The following is an 18,597-nucleotide window of genomic DNA, read 5'->3' as shown; positions in this document are numbered from 1 at the left end:
CTTTGCTAAACTAATGCCCTATATTGTTTGAAAGTATGTATTATGGCCTGCAAATATACAACTACAATATAGAAAAGTGAGAGAAGGTCTCACAAATATATTCAAACATTTACGAGTGGAATAACAGAGGAATGTGAAAAAAGAGACTATTTCACAGGAAATCAAGAAAGATAAATATATAAATAAAAAGATAAAAAGATAAATATATCAAAAAGATATCAAAATATATCAAAAAGATAAATATATCAAAAAGATAAAAAGATAAATATATCAATGCAGTGAAACCTCTCTAGAAGAACACTAAGAATTCTCATCTTCTTTCCTTTATACTATATGGAGGCTTCCACTTTATAAGCAGACCACCCCTTTACCTAAAAGCCACTATTTTTTAGCAACTTTTTCAGTGTGAACCACTTTGAAAAGAATAGACATTGGCAGGGCCGCACCTTCCATGACACAATGGCTGCAAATTAATGAGTTATTGCAATAAACAGCAGCCGATAAATTTTACTCACCTGTCCATGTTCCTGTCCTGGACACCATCCGCTGCTGCCTCTAGGTGGCGCTGCATTTAAATCACAAGGCCGCAGAACACCGGGGTGCTACATAAAGCCTGTCAGTGTTTTTCAGCGTCGGTTACAGCACACCCTGGAGTCGCCAGAGGAGGGCAGCCTGTACAGGAGCGTGGACAACTGAGTAAAAATTATAGGCCGCTATATTATGTGGTGGCCATAAAAAGGGTTCAGATACTATGTGGGGGACATAAAAAGGGTTCAGATACTATGTGGGGGGCAAAAAAAGCATCGTATAGTGTGGAGGGCCATAAGAAAGGAGTCATATAGAGTGGGGGTGGATTAAGAAAGGGGTTATATACTGTGGGGCCCTAATTAGGAGGTCCCCATCATGCAACCAAAGAAATTGGGTGGGAATTTTTTAGTCTGAACTAAAGGCTCTTGCTCATACTGGATATGTTTCTCAACTACACCTAAGCTCTCATCTTGCTGACATCACTGAGGGTTTGCTACACTGTATCAGTGTAGACAAGAGCTGAAAGAGGAATTTCTGCTTCAGTGTGTATAGCTTAGGAAATTGTCTACACTGATATACTGTAACATACCCTAAGCTGTAGGAGCAAGACTTGATTTAAATGCCTGATTTTACTTAAAGACTATGTGCTTCTTCACAGCCTTCATTTATATACTTTATTTTCATATCAAAGGTAAGAAAATGAAGCAACTTTGCTATAGGTTTTAAAAGGGGCTTTCTGGGATGATAATATTGATGACTTTATTTGCTTGAATTTCCACCAGAGGTCACCATAACTGGTCAGTTAACTGAAAAGCCACTTAAGAAATATTCTGAGATGCCTTGGCTTTTCACCAATCAGAAAAGGGCACCGCCCAGAAAAAAGAAGTACCACCCATGAGGAAAGAGCCATTATGAGCTGTCAGCTGGTCTGGCTCTCCACCAATCAGAAAGTGGTACTGCCCAGAACTATAGAACCACCTGTGAGGTCATAGCCATTATGAGCTGCCAGCTGGTTTGGCTCTCCACCAATCAGAAAAGGGCCCTGCCCTTATTTCCACCAATCAGAGAGCAGCATTGGGTATAAATAGCAGCCACCACTACCTATTCCTCTCATTCTTGGTTATTGTCTTGTTTGGTAGCCATTCTGTTCCTTGTGAACATGTCTCAAAGAGAATGCAGCGGAATAAGCAGGATGAGCGGAACATCTAGAGCTGGCCTGAAGTTTCCCATTGGCTGTATTCATGTCTTTCTTATGAAAGGGAATTATGGCAAACACTTCAGTGCTAATGCTCCAGTATTCTTGATTGCTGTGATGGAGGATTTGACCAAGGAGATCTTGTTCTTGGTAGGGTACGAAGTCCGGGCCTTGGGCAGTCACCATATCATACCCCATCACTTACATCTGGCAATGCATCAGGATGTGGACCTGGGTGAACTGTTTAAAAATGTCATCACACCCCAGGGGGACGCTGTCATCTGCGTTCCTACCAGGGATGTATACCAATATGTCATCCAGGTACTGCGACCTGCAGACTTCTAAATGCCTCTCTCACAGACCCAACGACCCTTTTAAGTGCCACCCAATGTGTCACAAAATAGAACTAATAATCATCTTATCATATACCTGCAAGAGTATACTCACCACAGTGCAGATACACTAAAGCTAGGCTCACAAGGCAGAAAATGAAGAGAAATCCTCTTCGTTTCCTGCCGCTGGATTCAGCCACATGATTGCTACAATAGGTTGTAGTACATTGGTATTCCATTGCAGCATTCCTCTCCTGGTTAGTACCACATGAACTGGCCTAATCGGCAGGGACTCCTAAACTGTGGAATCTGCGCCAAGCAGATTAGGTGTGGAATATGCCACAAATTTGGGGGGTAGAATTCACTCCCAAATCCGTCACAGATTCCTCCGATTGAACTTGGCCTAAGACTCTGCATCAAGATTTTTAATGCAAAAAAAGTCACAAATGAGCGGTTTCCAACTTTTTAAATGACACTTGCGACTAAAATAGTTGCAAGTGGCGTTTTTACATCAGTGTGCCACTTTTGTAAAAATGGTCAGCCAGGGTGTGGTTGGAGACAACGCCTGGTACCAAACTTAATAACATTTACACTAATTTTGGCGTTCCTCGCTGCCTAGGTTGGAGTAATGAAGTTGTTCTTACCAATGCCTTAGGGGCTTCTGCTCTAGCACAGTGCCAAGCATCATATATGTAATATTAGGACCTTTACCCTCTGTTTCAGAACACTATAAGGCTAAGGCCCCAATTATCAGCAAAAAAAGGCTAACGAAAAGACCATGGGGGAAATGCAATGTTTTTTTTCTGCAGCATTTTTCAAAGGAAGTCCGCAGAGGAAAACGCTGCTGAATTTATACCCTGATTATACCTATATGGAAGATACCAGCATAGTGTAGTTGGGATTAGCCAGAATACCATCCACTTTGCAGGTATTGCAAAACTTAGCGTTTTTTTGATGCAACATTTACGCCGTGGCCAAAACGCTGCATTTTCGCATTGTGGGGCCCTGGCCTAAATAAGATCAGCAGCTTACACTAGTCTTGTCTATGCCTATACAAGTCTATGCTCGTGCTTAGACTGTGGGCAATGTTTCAAGCTGAAATAGCATTGCCTGAGTCATCAAGGACATTTAAGACTAAAATGGCATACTTGTGTCTATATGGCTCAGTAACTAAAATAAGATCATGAGTATTGAACAATATACTGTGTAAGACATTAAAGCAATTTTCCCGCAATAACAACTTATTACCTGTCCCCAGGTTATGTGATAGGTGTCTGATCTATTGGGGTTCCACCACAAGGACAGGTTTTGTGTAGTCACATGTCTGCTCAAAATCTATGGGACTGATGAAGATAGCTGAGCACTGCATTCAGCTACCTCCATCAGCCCCAAAGACTTTAAAAGGGGTGGCGGTACCACTGCTACTAGCAAAATGGTACATGTTTTGTGCCATTCTGACTACTGATATTGTGGACCTGCTTCCCTTATAAACAGAACGTCAGCATATTAAGCTAACAGATCAACTTTAAGAAACCAAATATGGACATGAACTTTAACTAATTTACTGAAGACAAATATAGAACCTTATTATAACACTTTCTGCCTCTCCGGCTGTACATTTACTCAGATATGGAATTAACTCCAATTCTCCGAGCAAATAAAAAGCTGTGAAGGGAAAGTGTATGGGCTGTTTATCTAGCTTCCATGTCACCTTGAAAAGTAAAGAGAACACTAAGAAAAAGTCTAATATGGCAGCCAAAATGTGACTGATGAGAGTAAGAAGAGTTCATGACAGTTTCATTACAATTTTATGTTGATAAAACTTACATTTGGTTATCAAAAATGTGGTAAATGAGATAAACCCACTTTTATGAGTTTTTATGAGATAAAAGCAAACAGTGCAGCAAAAGAGATTATAAAAGACTAGAGGCAAAATTTGTTTTACTTAAAAGGATTATCTACTTTTAGAAATCCAATGGCAAACCATTGACAAATATCAGAAGATGTTTTGGGGTAGCTGTCAATGTGATGGGCTCCCACTGTCATCCATATTGAAGGGGCTGATAATGTAACAAAATGTGCTAGGTAATGTGCCCACATAGGTTCAGGGGAACAGGAGAGCATGTCCATATAATAAACTGGTTAAAATACTTATCAAACTGCTATACTGAATAAAAGGGGTTGTCCTGGAAGTGGAGCAATTCACAGGTCGGCTGCTGTAAAATAAATCCCATGTTATGAAAATAGATTTTGGCGCATTACTTTGGGCTCATTCATATGGGCAAAGAGGGTCAAATTATGGTGCTGAATCCACGTCATAATCCACCCCATCACAATGGAGGTCTATGTAGACCACCAGGCTAATTTTTTCCCTGAGCGGCAACATGCAAAAAGAATTGACATGCTCTTTTTTCAGCTGGACTCCGCGGCTGATTCAGCCGCGGCGTCCGCCTTGCGACACCTCTTTCCGGAATAGGCCCATTCATTTGAGCCTACTCCGAAGCGGAGAGCCGCGACGGGATGCCGTGCACTGCATCGGCATCCGATCACGGCGGCTGCCCCGGAATATGTACACACGTAATAGCGTGTGAACTTAGCCAAAGGCCCTAGATCCCTTGTGCCCTAGATCCCTTGTTCCAATACTGCTGTTATACTAGTGTACAATATTCAGCCTACACAAAATGTGTTATAAGTACACATTTAAGGTAAACTTGGGGGTATTCTTCTTTATGTAACAATATTCTTCATGACTTTCCATCAAAATCTCTTCAAAGGATATCTTGAAATGTTACTTGTTACAAACATTGATGGGACAATGTACAGTAAAATATACATTTTACCAGTGACCCAGTGCAGAACATAAAGAACTTGCAGACATGTAACATGGTGGTTCCAATAACCTATCCATAATTAGCAGAGCAGAACATGGTCCTTACCGTAGGGAAATGATGAAGAATTGTGGTCTGGGTGCGGCTGAATCCCACCTGCTGCTCAGAAAGTTGAGTTAGAAGTTGTTGTTTCTCCCGACCCCATCGTCGAGCTGCCTCCTCCAGCTGGTGGGAAAAGTTACAAGGAGTAAAACCCACAATGAAGCATTATATTTACAAATGTCACATAGTTCAATTGTCACCTCTCTCTCCAGGCTTTGGACTCTTGCTTGTGATTTTTCCAGCTTACTAAGAAGAGAAAATTTCTCGCTATCAGTAAATGTTTCTTGGATCTGGAAGAAAGAAATCACTTTTATTTTAACCATATAGATATATTACATTCAATATAATAGAAAAATATATATTTAAATAATGCAAGTACATAACAAAAAGAAAAAAGATACAGATGACTAGGCTGGGGCCCCGTGTGGCTACAGCCACAGTATAGTGGAGGGGATTCTAGCGAATCCCTTCCCCACTTTGTGATAAAATATGTGCAGTGTACACGCTGCGATTATCAAAACCGATGGTTTTGGAAATTGCAGCATATCAATTATACCTACGAAAATGCCATATGCATTAAAACACAGAGATATCATGGCTGGAAGAAGTGCTCATGGCAGGCCAGCCCAGATAGACGAGATGGAAAATATGACTGAGTGGTCAAAGTCAGAGTGGTCATAAGTCACAAAATTTTTCCTGTACTGTATTTACTTAACCCCTTAATGCTCTGTGCCGTACTATTACGTTGAGCTGAGCGTATAGTTAATGCTCAACTCAGTAATACTACAGAGCTGTAATGCATCGGGTACAGAAGCCAAGGACCAGGACCAGCCGCTGGAGTCAGAAGATGCTCCATCTCTGGCGGATTAAGATCATCCTTCCCTGTCACCACTCAGACCCCCCACGATAAGAGCGCAGGTTCCGAGGGGTTGCAATGGACCACATGCGATGTTCTGCAGTACAATTGCAGGACATTGCACAGGGAATCTGAAATTCCAGCTTTAAGTCCCCTTGTGAGACATGTAAAAAGTGAAGAAAAACATATAAACACATAGTAAAAAACACACAAAAATAAACAAATAATAAAAACTTAAAAAAACACCTTCATATTCAAAAAATACATTATGTATGCAAAAATAAATAAACAAACATATTGTTAAGTATCCCCATGTGCACATAAACCACCACTATAAAATAGCATTCTTTATTCCCATACGGTGAACACTGTAAAATATACTATCTGCTGAGCCCTGAGTCAGTATCTACCACTATATGGACACTGTATAGCAATAACTGGGTTGAGGGCACACTTGGATAATTTTGTACTCCCTATGCCAAACCCCTAGCTACACCCCTGGTCCATGGAACTATGTTTCAGAAAAAAAATTGCACTTGCAGGAAAAAATCTGAAAACCTTTGTTGGCCAGAGAGAATAATACAATAGCTGGGGTCAGAAACCTGGAGAGTATAAGAATAGCCAAGCGAAAGCAGAGAAATTCCAGTAGTCACAGTCACAGTTGAGTCCATGAGGTACCAGATAAAGCTAAATCATCAAAGAGGAGTAGACCAGGAAGACAAGCCAGAATCAATAAACCGGGAAATCAGCAGATAAACAGAGTACTGGGAATGAGATCAGAGAGCACAGGAGTCTAGATACTAGACACATCACAGGCAAAGATCTATGTCAGTGGCAGGTTAAAATAACCTACTTCAGTCACTGACCGGCTCTGGTTCCCAAGCTGAGCAGACACAGCCAGAGTTTGGCCGGTAGGCATAGCAATCATAGATTGGTAGCTGCATGATAAATGCACATGCTATACAGCTGCTGGACGGAGGAATAGCACAAAGATTCCTGATTTTGGTTTTGGTCAACTCCTGCAAAAAACAGCCCTGACATAGCTCCTTTGACAAATAAATAAAAATGTTGCAGTGTCAGAAGATGTCTCTAGGGATATTCTTTATTTTACAAGAAGGTATTTTATTTAATAAATATTGTAATACTTAACAAAACCTAAATGTTAGAGTTAAGTCCTCCATCTTTGTATTTTGGCAGCCATCTTGTACTCTTTCACATATAAACTGTATAAGTATGTATTTTTCTGCTTAAGTCAAGGAGGTCCCTTGTTAGACTTTAAGGAATGTGATAATGAACGTTAATGCATAGGTTGCTAATCATTATCTCTCAAGGGCCTCATTTTAAGAAGATGCAGCTGACTTTGTATATCTCTTATCTCCTTTACATGATGTATGGACACATAACCAACAAAAGTATTAATCTTATGGTATCTGGGCACTCTGTCATATTTTATGGTATATGAAGGTCACTTAGAGTGTATAGACACAGAGTCTATGGAACGTGTCATCTTATCTCTTTTGTCATGATATATACATATAGACATAGTCTGGGATGTTAGCTCACACATAAGTATTTTGAATCCTTCTTTGTTTCATGGGAAAGTCCATCCCAGTGTGGAAAGTTATAATGAGATGCAGATTATAATGAGCCTCAGCCAATAGCCATGTGCCAGGCTTGTCTTATATCTCTATAACCAATCATGTTGCACTGATTAGAATAGCCAAGCCAGGTCTTTGTCTGTAATGTATTTAAACTACCTTTTTCTTACAATAAAATCAGAACTCTTTTGATACACTACCATCTTGTGTCTTTAATCAGTTCTCCAGGCCTAAAGAAGAAGATGGCTGCAGTCCATCTAGGCCTGTTAATTAATTATCTAATTAGGACCTCTACAACATACGGAGGTATCCATATGTCCCTATCATAAGTAAAATAGTTTTTGCCATTACTATAATGACCAGCTGAAAGTGATCATGACATAACACACCTCAGAATAGGTTTTCAGTATGAGAGTAGTCAAAACCAACTTTGCTCTTCAAGCAAATGGGAGTGGAGCTACAGATCCAGGCACCACTGCTACAGTGCACAGAGCTCCATACACTGTATACAGCTTCTGGCCCGTACATTGTAGTGGTGGTGTCTGGATCTCCAGCCTCATTCCCATTCTCTTGAATATGAGCAGGGCTGCTTCTGGCCTTATACCTAGTATATGGCTTCCAATGGTGATCCCATCAGGGTGTTGGACTCCAACCGAAACCAACCAACCTGATACCAATGTCCTATCCTGTAGATAGGTCATAAGTATCAATTACTGTAGTTCCTGGACAAGCCCTTTAAGTCATGCTTAAATGAAAAAATATTATGAATCACTTGTGTCCCATCAAGCGTGTCAAGCGTGTATGAAAACTAATAATAAGCAATCACAGACAATAAATGTGTTGCTTATAATTTATCTTCATTTATCTTACTAGCATGAAAAATCTGCATAGCTGGAAATGCCCTTTGGAGTAACATTACACACAAGTCATTGATGCCTAGCACAAAAATATGTTTCAAACTTATGGTGACTTGTGTACCCTAAATGAGAAATTCATAATATGGTTGTGATATTAATATTGTTTCTCTGATCTTGATTTGCCTAGATGTTTCAAAAACTACATTTACTAAATAACAAATGACTACGTACAAGAACTTGCTGTGGTAATACTGTTGTAGTCATCCGAGCTCTCTCCAGTTCTTCTCTTAGACGTGAATTCTCAGCCAGCAATGTAGAATATATCTCCCCTTGAAGAGTGTCTGATCGAGCTCCTAGGAGAGAGGAAATGAAGAAAGCATGAAATGGTGATAAATCTTTGTTAGGCCTCAATCAATCATGTTTTGTATCTGCAATAAAGATGTAACTCTAGGTCCACACACAACTCCATTCCGCCTAAAATAAGTGGAGAGATGCAAGTAAGACTTTTCTCTCCAATGATTTCACTATAAAATTGATGGAGACCGGGCAGAAACCATAGTAGACCTCCATTATAGTTTATGGATTCCACGGGTAACCACAGGTATAATTGACATTCTGCGATTTTCAAAGACACAGCCGTTTTTGAAAATGCAGCTTTTCCGATGCAAACTTTTTTCTGCAATGTGTGGATGGGTTGAGACAAAATCCCCTCAATTTTGCAGGTACTGTAAAACAGTCTTTTCGCAATGTGGGGATTCACCATTTGGCTAAGGCCCCACATAAAGCTACGGAAAATACCACAGCGGAAATTAAACACATTTTTTTTATACTGCTGCAATTTTCACAGAAAGTCCATAGAGGTTTCCTCTGCGGACTCTCTGCTTCTATTATACCTATATGGAAAACGTCAGCATTTACATATATATTGTATAACTGACATGCTACGATTTGCAATAAAGTTTGTGTTTTTGAAATTACTGCATTTCGGCTGCAGATTTTTTTTCTGTAATGTGTGGATGGGATTAGTCAGAATCCCATCCACTTTGCAGGTAATGTAAAACAGAGTGGTTTTTTTGCCACCGTGTTTCCACTATGGCCAAAACACTGCATTTCGACAATGTGCGGCCCTGGCCAAAAGGGGTTTTCTTATTACAGACAATTCCTTTCAGAATGCAGCTGCCATGGCAACAACGCACACGGCAAATGGCTAATATTGCTAGGGAAAGTCATGTCAAACATATTCTCTGCAGTAGTATGGGAAATGCAGCATTTCATGACATGCCTTTTAGGTAAATGCACAAGTCTGCCAGAAACCACTCTTTTATGATCCATGCACATGGCTGTGAGCAGTGTACAGGACAGTATAAATGGGATAACTTGTAGATCACTGGAAGGCTACCCACAGTGCCATAAAATCACCCGGGGGATAACCTGATGCAATATACTGTAGCAGTGCTGTGGGTGACATTATACAACTCTCATTCAAATGCTGCAACTAAAAGCTGTAGTGAAATGCGTGAGCTGTAAATCTGCAGCATGTGAATTATGTACCCATGGAATACAACTGGCAGAAAAACCTGCAGCAAAAACATAATTTTGGGTGGTTTTTTTGCTGAGATGGCTTACAAGAGATATTTTGCATCACCAAATGTATAGGGTGAAATCCACAGCACACAATAATATAGCCAGGTCTATAAAACCTTACATGGTATTGTTTTACCAGTATGTATCAAATATTTCACAAAGTTTTCTTTATTCTTTTGGTCCAGGGAAGAATTATGTCTATCAGTCTCCTTCCTTATGAGATGAACTTTATATACATGGAAAATTATCACAGATACTTGCACAATCATTACACTAAAATAATACAATAATACAGCATTTAACTATACATTGGTGATAGCCCAGATAATTCGGCTTTTATCATTTGTGACTTATTGATATATTGCACATTGGAAACTAAAGCAGATCCGGCGACTTAATGAAAACTGCCTAATACATACAAGGAAAGTCTTTCAGCCAGACATGCATTTAGAGTGATTTATTCAATGTTTCCTCGCTAAAGATGTGCACTAATGGTCTCGCTTACAGCTGTCACTCCTTGTGCTCTCTTTCATTTGTATTACCTCTTATTATAGTGTTATTACTTACATAGTTCCATCACTCCCTGCTTTGAGATTAATATCACCTCTCACCCACTTATAGAAAGTCATATATCTTACAGCAAATGTGGAAGAAAAAATCATGGCTTTATCCATAAAACAGAAAACAACATATTTCAAATAGGGTTATAGTTAAGACGCTGCACATGGAATAACAGAACATAAAAATTCTACATTTACAGCTTTCTGTATTAACATGGACACTTCTTAACTAATATTGATATTTTGATTTTGCTGTTAGTGCTCGAAATCTACCATCTAAGGCCTTGGACCTTTCTAGCATATTTACTGAGCAATGGAGTTTACAGCTGTTTACTGTAGAAAGTGTAGAAAATGCCAGGCCCTTGTCACTATACAGATACAACCTAAATGTCCCCCTTTTAAAGAAGTCTCTACGTTTGAATCAAGTGCCTCTGTTCTTCATTGCTCTTTAAATGACAGTGAAAATAGATGTGTATTAAGAAACTTAACTATACTGTTCCAAAATATGGTGGTCCTAGGCAAAACATGAAGCTCCTGGACTCCAATATAAAATATGTAATGGACCCTAGCTAGCACTCCATTCACACGGAGACTTTAGGGTTACTTTCGTTCGCCCATTCCCCTGATCCGCCCCTAGTGATAGAACACCTATCTCCTGTCCAGTGGATAGAGGATAAGTGTTCATAATGGCACAACCCCTTTAAGCCTGTAGCTTTCTAGAGTTCAGGATCATAGGATCAGGAAGCGCGATGATGTTATTGTATTGCTCCTCCTGTGCTGTACTCTGGACAGAAGGCAAAAAAACGTGCACATGTCATCGGAGCTAGGGATGTGTACGTTGTTTTTTTTGTTTTATTTTCTAAATTTGGAACTACAAACAGGTGAAAGAGAGCAAGTATACTTTATTAACAGTGCTATTTAGGGGTTCAGAGGAAGATATAACAGTAGTATTATATTGAGAAAAAAAACTGTATACTATTATAAAGAGGCATCAAGGGGTATAAATATAATATGGAGGCATAATAAGGGGAATCACAATACTATTATAAGGAGGTATCAATGGAGCACTGTTATAATATGAGAGCATACAAATGGATTATTACTATTGCATGGGGGCCAAACAGGGACATTATTACCATGAGGGGGCACGGGAGGGGGCATTATTACCATGGGGTTTAAAGTAGCAAGAAATACTGCATGTGGCGCCATATGTAGTGGTAATGTGTGGCCATATGGTATTCTTATTATTGGTAATACTGGGCTTGCAATTTTGGACTTGGAATGGTAACAGAATAGCGATATCTCTTACTTATATACTATTGTACAGTTGTTATTGAGTGAGAGTAATTATATATTTTTTTTTCTATATACTCTAACATTGGCACTTATGCTTGCACACCCAAGCATCGTGCTCGTTCAGGATTGGTCCAGCCCTAGCTGTAGGAACAAAACAATCAAATGAATGCTAAACATGGGTCCAGAAAATGACGGCACCAAAAGAACCCACCAGATCCCACATAATGGGGTCCATCCGGTATCCGTTATAGTGCTCACCATTCTGCCAGATGGCTTGGTCCCAGATTTTTGACGGAAGCTCTGGACACAAGTTCTGATGCAGATTTGAACCTGAACTTATATGTCGAGCATGATGCACCAAAATGTATCATTGAGCATAAGCCAGTGTGATACATTTGCCAAATCTTTAGACTGTCTGTTCTAAATTTATGATATCCACATGTTAGACAGGATTGGCAAATTTGCACCAATGTTTTACAAAGTTCTGTGTGTCATATTACAAAAAGGCCAGTGGAGAAACAATGGTCTATTTCAAGGGGAATTCTATAAACATACAGTTTACTTCATTACTTCCTAGCTCAGTATCTCTGGGCTAGGAAGTAATGAAATTCTAGCTGAATGGACTGATATGGCAATTATGCTCCTGGGTGGCTACCCTAATCTCACCCACATGAAGTTTACTAATAAAAATATAATATATCTCTTGCTATTATTAACGCTTTATTAATGACTCTTTTATGCATAGCAACTCTGCTACCAGATTTACCCCCTGTCCCACCAGATACATCACTTATGTTAGACTGAAGGTTAGTTGTGCATAGTAGAATGCCATATCTTTTTAATTATAAAATATGGTATTGGAGTCTAGCACATGCACCCTACTAATGCTATTGTCTAGCATACAATAGTTGCATTTAGCAGATTCACAGCTGTGTATTTCCCTAAAACCTTGGAAAATCACATTAATGCTGGCCTTAAAACGTTTGTGGGCAATAATCTTAAACAACACTACCAGGCCTGGAATGGGAAGAGGTAAGATCCGGGTATTGTGGCAAGTAATGCTATTATGGTGCATTAGATTGTTACAGGACATGTAACTGTAAGTCTAAATCCACCATACAGAGATTCTTGACCAAGGGGTGTCCATGATACTGTGGCCTATTCATAGAAAACCAAGCACAGCGCTGTACATTTGTATACTTAGTATTTTATGGCCTGTGAAGTGGAAGTGGAGCAGAGGAAGAGTCGCTGCTTCAATTGAGTTCTGGGGATCCCAAGTGTTGCACCCCTGAATATCTTCAATTCATTACCGATCCTTAGAATTTTGAATAGATGAAATAGTCTACATTTATCAGCTGTCTGAAAAGTTTAATATCAGTGTCGCTACTGTTTTATCAAGGTCACCTCTATCTCCTCTGTCCACGCGACTCCTCTTCTCATCTCTCAGTTTGCTATCCAACAGTTTTTCCATCTTCTCAATTACCTGCATGAACATAAACCAAGTCTCAAATTTAGCTTTACTTGAATGAGCGTTGTTTCTTGTCCTATATGTTTTTACTGCATATAACAAAAGTGATTTGGTGAACACTAATACAATGCTGTGAAGACGTACTTGCAATTTTGAGCCCTAGTTTTATGTACAGTATCAGTCAGATTGAATGGTCTCCAATCTTTCATCTATATTACCACCATCAGACAAAAGGGAAGAATACATTTCATAAGAAATTTTAAAAAAAAGTTGATTTATCATTGTGTCAAAACATAGAAAAGAAAGCACTGTTGAAGCATAACAACTAGTTTCTTAGGGATGGAAGAACATAAGCACCTGAGAAACACCTAGCGTCATATTGATATCTTAATCGCTGAGAAGAAACACAATTGAGATCCAAAAACACAATAACTTGATTATAGGAAGTATTTGAAGGAAGTTTCAACTGGGAAAAGTGATTCAACAAACCATTTGGGGGAAGTTCCTGTTTTTGCTTGAACAATTTGGGTTTTGGATAACTTTCCAAAGAGGGACAAAGCTGGGTGGACATAGCTATAGTGGAAGGGGTGCAAAGATAGCAATCACTTCAGGGCCAAGGAGTGTGAGGGGGCCCAGGTGCTTCAAGGTATACCTCTTTCCATATTGGACTCAACCTTTTACATGCGGTAAGCTCTAAAGAGATAGTGTCTCACCTTCTCCTGTTTACGCATTGTGTCTTGTAAGGTTTTTGCCCGGCTCAGTTTCTGGTGATACTGGCTGAGCACAGCTTGCTGTTGTTGGTGCGCTCTCTGCAATAGAATCAGCTCCTTCTCACGATCATTTTTCTACAAAATCATTAAGAAGCATAGCATTAAGAAAGCTTGCCAGTATAGATCAATATACTGAATAACATATGAGTGCCTTCTCTTTATACGGGAATGTACTGCATTATTTATAATGAGATTGTTATTGACTGGTGTTGGTGTATTAACTGGGTGTAGGCCAAGAGAAAACAATGCTGGAATAGTCATAAACTACAGGATAGATAAGGATATGTGTCACTTGACTATATTGTCCCAGAACTGTTTATAGCTGATAAGACTATGCAGCTGTTCTCTTGACTGAGCAAAAATTAAATCAAACACCTTGGTGGACAGAAATGTATTGCATTGGGTACTACTAATGATAATTCTTGGGTCTTAAAGGAGAAGACATTATTTAGGTTGCAGCTTTGTTTTTATTTTTTACTGCTCATGTTATACTTCTTTACATTTTTATGTAATGTGTATTTGCATATGTACAGATGAACTACCCTGCATTGATACAGTACCTGTTATAGGATAGAGATCACACATGCAGAACATAGATATTTTATGGGTTACCTACAGCCCACAAAACCATTCTGTGTCTCCCAATACACAAACGCTGTGTCAGTCCTGTATTATTTTATATTTCATTTTAGCAGACAGTAAGTTTCCAATGAGCATGTGTCCTTACAGGATGAGAGTCACACTTGAGTTGTGCTGTGAAATTTTCTTTGTTTATTCGTATATACAAGTAGAGTAAAACGTTTTTCGGTATGAAGATACCGTCATCAGACTCTGGATGAAAGTTGCAAATAATGCGAAAAGGCATACATCAGAAATTGTGGTGAGTATCAGCTTGAACTCCGCCTTGTTCCATGCAGGGTCCGCTTAAAGTAAACAAACTGGTAGCAGTAAGATGCTGTGCAGCAGCAGGGGGCGAGAACGCCAGGGAGAAAAATTTCTGATATATGCCTTTTCGCATTATTTGCAACTTTCATCCAGAGTCTGATGACGGTATCTTCATACCGAAAAACGTTTTACTCTACTTGTATATACGAATAAACAAAGAAAATTTCACAGCACAACTCAAGTGTGACGTTCACTTCTTATAAGAAGTGAACGTCATCCCTCTATACTACAGGATGAGAGTGTTACACCAATGAGTTACAGAAAATATTTTGTCCCTTCTTGACCATAATCCAGTTCTTTACCCTGATACTCACCCTTACTAATTCATTCTGCAACTGCTGGATCCGGTCTCTCATACTGCGGAGCTCTGATGTTTCACTCGCAAGTTTTTGCTTTAGAGTCGCTATAAGAGACAATTGAAGTATATACTAAAATGTTTTTCATGACATTATGTGTCAGTGGATGCTATTAACTATCAATGAAATGAGGACAATAAAGTCATTCCAACTCATTGTGCGTTGATAAGAGGTCTGTATAGTAAATTAACTTATTAGAAGTCATACAGTGACATGATTATAAATTGCAGCTAAAATATTGAAATTAACATTTTTCTACATTAATGTAGCTTGGTGTCCATCCATACAATATGTCATAATAATCTGCTGTCTCTTTTCCTTGACCTGAGAATGGTTCAAGCACCCTACACAGTAACCAGATTAAACTGGATTAGTTTTTTGTTTGACAGAGTATGCATGGTGTATTTGTGTATTTTCATACCAAGTCGGTCTGCAAGCTCAGCCTTGGTCATGACATCAATGTCTGTGTCGCTCAGAAGACTGCGGCCTGCATCTTGATTCAGACTGCGTTCACTTCGAAGAGCACTATTTTCTGCTTCCAGCCCACTCATCTGGCGACGTAGAGCAATGATATCATCTGCCATACGCTGCATGGCAAGACGATAGTTGGCCAACTCCTTTTGGTGAAGAAAAGGGAAAGAATATTTGGGGGTGATTTATTATGCACAGTTACACATTACTGGTGTATTTTGCTTAAAATCTCCACCATAGACAGGAATTAAAGACAATACAAATTAAATGGATCTGTGAAAAATTATTTGAGAGGAATGAAATCGAATAATTTATGCATACTTATTCTTTACATTTCTTGCATGTCAAAATTGCAAAAAATAAGGCTAGGTTCACACCTGCGCCTGGTCTCTGCCTGGGGATTCCATTCCTAATTCAGCTTTAAAAATGCGGAGAGAAAAGTCCTACAAGCAATGCTTTTCTCTCCGAATTTTCTGTCCTTTGGACCCCATTATAGTCTATGAGGTCCGTGGGTATCGAAAAGTAACCGCTTTTATAAGTGAATTAGATTTCCGTTTGTGGGGTCCCCTAGCAGACCCCCGGAATGGAAACCTAAACTCAGGTGTGAGCTTAGCGTAAGTAATAACTTGTACGAGCACTAATTAGGATCTTGCTCTTACGTTTGAGGATTTATATATGAACAGGAAGTCAGATTTGAATTAAATTTTATGAGAGCCTTAATGTGAGTCTCAGTCCGGTCACCTGTCCACAGAGGCTCTTTCAGGTGGGTGATGGCTGATCACATGACACAGCAGAGGACCAGAACAGAATAGATAACAAATACAGTAACTAGTAAGAAGGATACCTTCACAACAATTTACATATTGTACCTTTCTAACAGTCTGGTGATCTAAAAAAATGTGGCATTGTGGGGAATTGCTCTAAATGTTTTTAAGTCAAGACTAATGTATGCTAGCGTATTAAGTGTCCATGCTATATTGATCTGTGATGTGGCACCCATAAAAAACATGAGCACATAAAACATTTCATTAGATAATTCAAGCATTGCTTTTAGAGAAGAATTTGAAACTTACAGACGAATTCTTAATACCTACAGGTCTGTAATATGACATTTATCTGCACAGGTAGCATAAATGTATTGCTGTGACCAGTCTTCACTGGTTAATAAATGGGAAAATAACTGCATTGCCACAAGAGGCCAGAAGAGGGAGATCCTATACTTATGTTAGCATACGTATTGTATATTTCCTCTACAAATAGCATAAAAATCTATTCTATCCATCTACTTCTAATAAATATTGTGAAAGGGGAGTACAAACAGCCTCATCACAATAATAGTTCCTAATGAATATATTATTATTATTATTATTATTAATAATACATTTTATTTATACAGTGCCAACATATTCCACAGCACTTTACAATTTATTTAAATTAAAACCTATATAAATTTATACAGATCACATGAGCATGAAGTCATCTACCATTACAGATTAAGAATCAATGCTATTCTCGGCCTGATGAATTCTCTAATAGCTATTGATTTGGAATCTTTCTTTTACTGGAAAGGACACACGACTGTTTTACTCACATTATTGTTCTTGTTGAGCAAGGAAATGCCCATATTTATATGGGCCATTTAATACTGTTCGTATAAAGATTTCATTATAATATGCTCACATATAGGCTCAGATTCACAGATTCTGCACTTACTTGTTCCTGATGCTCCATCACGGGGTCCGCAGACACTTCCATATTATTGCTAGAAGGAATCAGAAATGTTTCAGCTCAAGTACTCCCACGGGTTGTATGCATATGAGAAGTGATTCTGTTTTTAAGTACTGTATAAACCTGGGCTGCTCCTTCACTTATTATAGGTAATGATTTCAGCATTGGATTTGGCCTTATGGTTTGACAGGCATTGGGGTTGTAGGTCTCACCTCAAGTATAGGGGAGGGATGTTGGTTGTGGGCTGCTTTGAAAGATCCACTGGATCCGATGGCTTTTGTTCTCTTGCAGTCTGCTGAACCCATGGGTCCGGGAGGATATCAGCCAGAGCATTGTAGGAAGGCAAAGCAGGTGCATCTTTCTGTAGCTAAAAATAAAGAATAAGAACAGGTAATGAAATTATATAACATATCTAACCATTTACCATAAAATATACAAAGAGTAGTCATACTTACAGAGGAAGAGTATGGTCTATAAAAGCTATCCATCCATGAGAATTAGGGTATTAACCTATATAGCTTGACAATGTGGATTTGACTTCTACACAAGCTAATATATCAGAATTTACCAGCTGTGGTCCGTGCCCTTTTATAGTTTACTAGTGCAAAGAAATTCTCTGCAAAATATACTGTGTTATATTCAACACAGTGCTAATGATACATTGTGATGTACAGAGTATGGTTGGGCACCTCACCCTATACAAATGACAGATAATAGCACTTAACTCTGTCCTGTCTCCTAGAGAGATATGTGTTGCACAGTTACTAACTCCTACCCAAACACACACCCTCCTCCCTTTACCAAATAGCAACCATAGATAAGAGATCTTACCTTTTGTAAAGTAGCCAGTGCGGTGGGCAGTCACTAGGCCTAGGACACACTCAGAGTATATCTGAACATTCACGCCCTGTCCTCCTCTTTATTTACTTGTTTCCTTTAGATAGGATTATATCTAATACACCTGTATAACTCCCTATATCTATCTATATAGATCTGTCTGGTATAGATATTTATTTCTAAATATTAGTTCCTGTCCTCCAAAGTAATATTACCTGTCACTAAAACTGGTTTTCTGGAAATACAGTTATACACATCTACAATGGACTCCTCACTGTGCACACAG

General features: G+C 39.0%; 1 protein-coding gene across 1 annotated transcript in view; it reads right to left on the bottom strand.

Annotated features, from left to right (window-relative positions):
* The window catches only part of CCDC33 (coiled-coil domain containing 33), a 77,494-nt gene that overhangs the window by 7,215 nt on the left and 51,682 nt on the right, over window positions 1-18,597 (bottom strand). The window contains exons 14-22 of the mRNA XM_075273684.1: window positions 17,687-17,841; window positions 17,460-17,508; window positions 15,697-15,892; window positions 15,234-15,322; window positions 13,918-14,049; window positions 13,141-13,219; window positions 8,528-8,649; window positions 5,186-5,275; window positions 4,992-5,108 (exon numbers count right to left, since the gene is read on the bottom strand). Coding sequence (XP_075129785.1) covers window positions 4,992-5,108; window positions 5,186-5,275; window positions 8,528-8,649; window positions 13,141-13,219; window positions 13,918-14,049; window positions 15,234-15,322; window positions 15,697-15,892; window positions 17,460-17,508; window positions 17,687-17,841 — 1,029 coding nt within the window. The remainder of the gene's footprint in view (window positions 1-4,991; window positions 5,109-5,185; window positions 5,276-8,527; window positions 8,650-13,140; window positions 13,220-13,917; window positions 14,050-15,233; window positions 15,323-15,696; window positions 15,893-17,459; window positions 17,509-17,686; window positions 17,842-18,597) is intronic.

The sequence above is a fragment of the Leptodactylus fuscus genome, chromosome 5 (assembly GCF_031893055.1).
Source record: "Leptodactylus fuscus isolate aLepFus1 chromosome 5, aLepFus1.hap2, whole genome shotgun sequence".
Taxonomy (NCBI): Eukaryota; Metazoa; Chordata; class Amphibia; order Anura; family Leptodactylidae; genus Leptodactylus; species Leptodactylus fuscus.
Note: the sequence above shows the minus strand (reverse complement) of the source record. Positions and strands in the feature narration are given on the sequence as shown.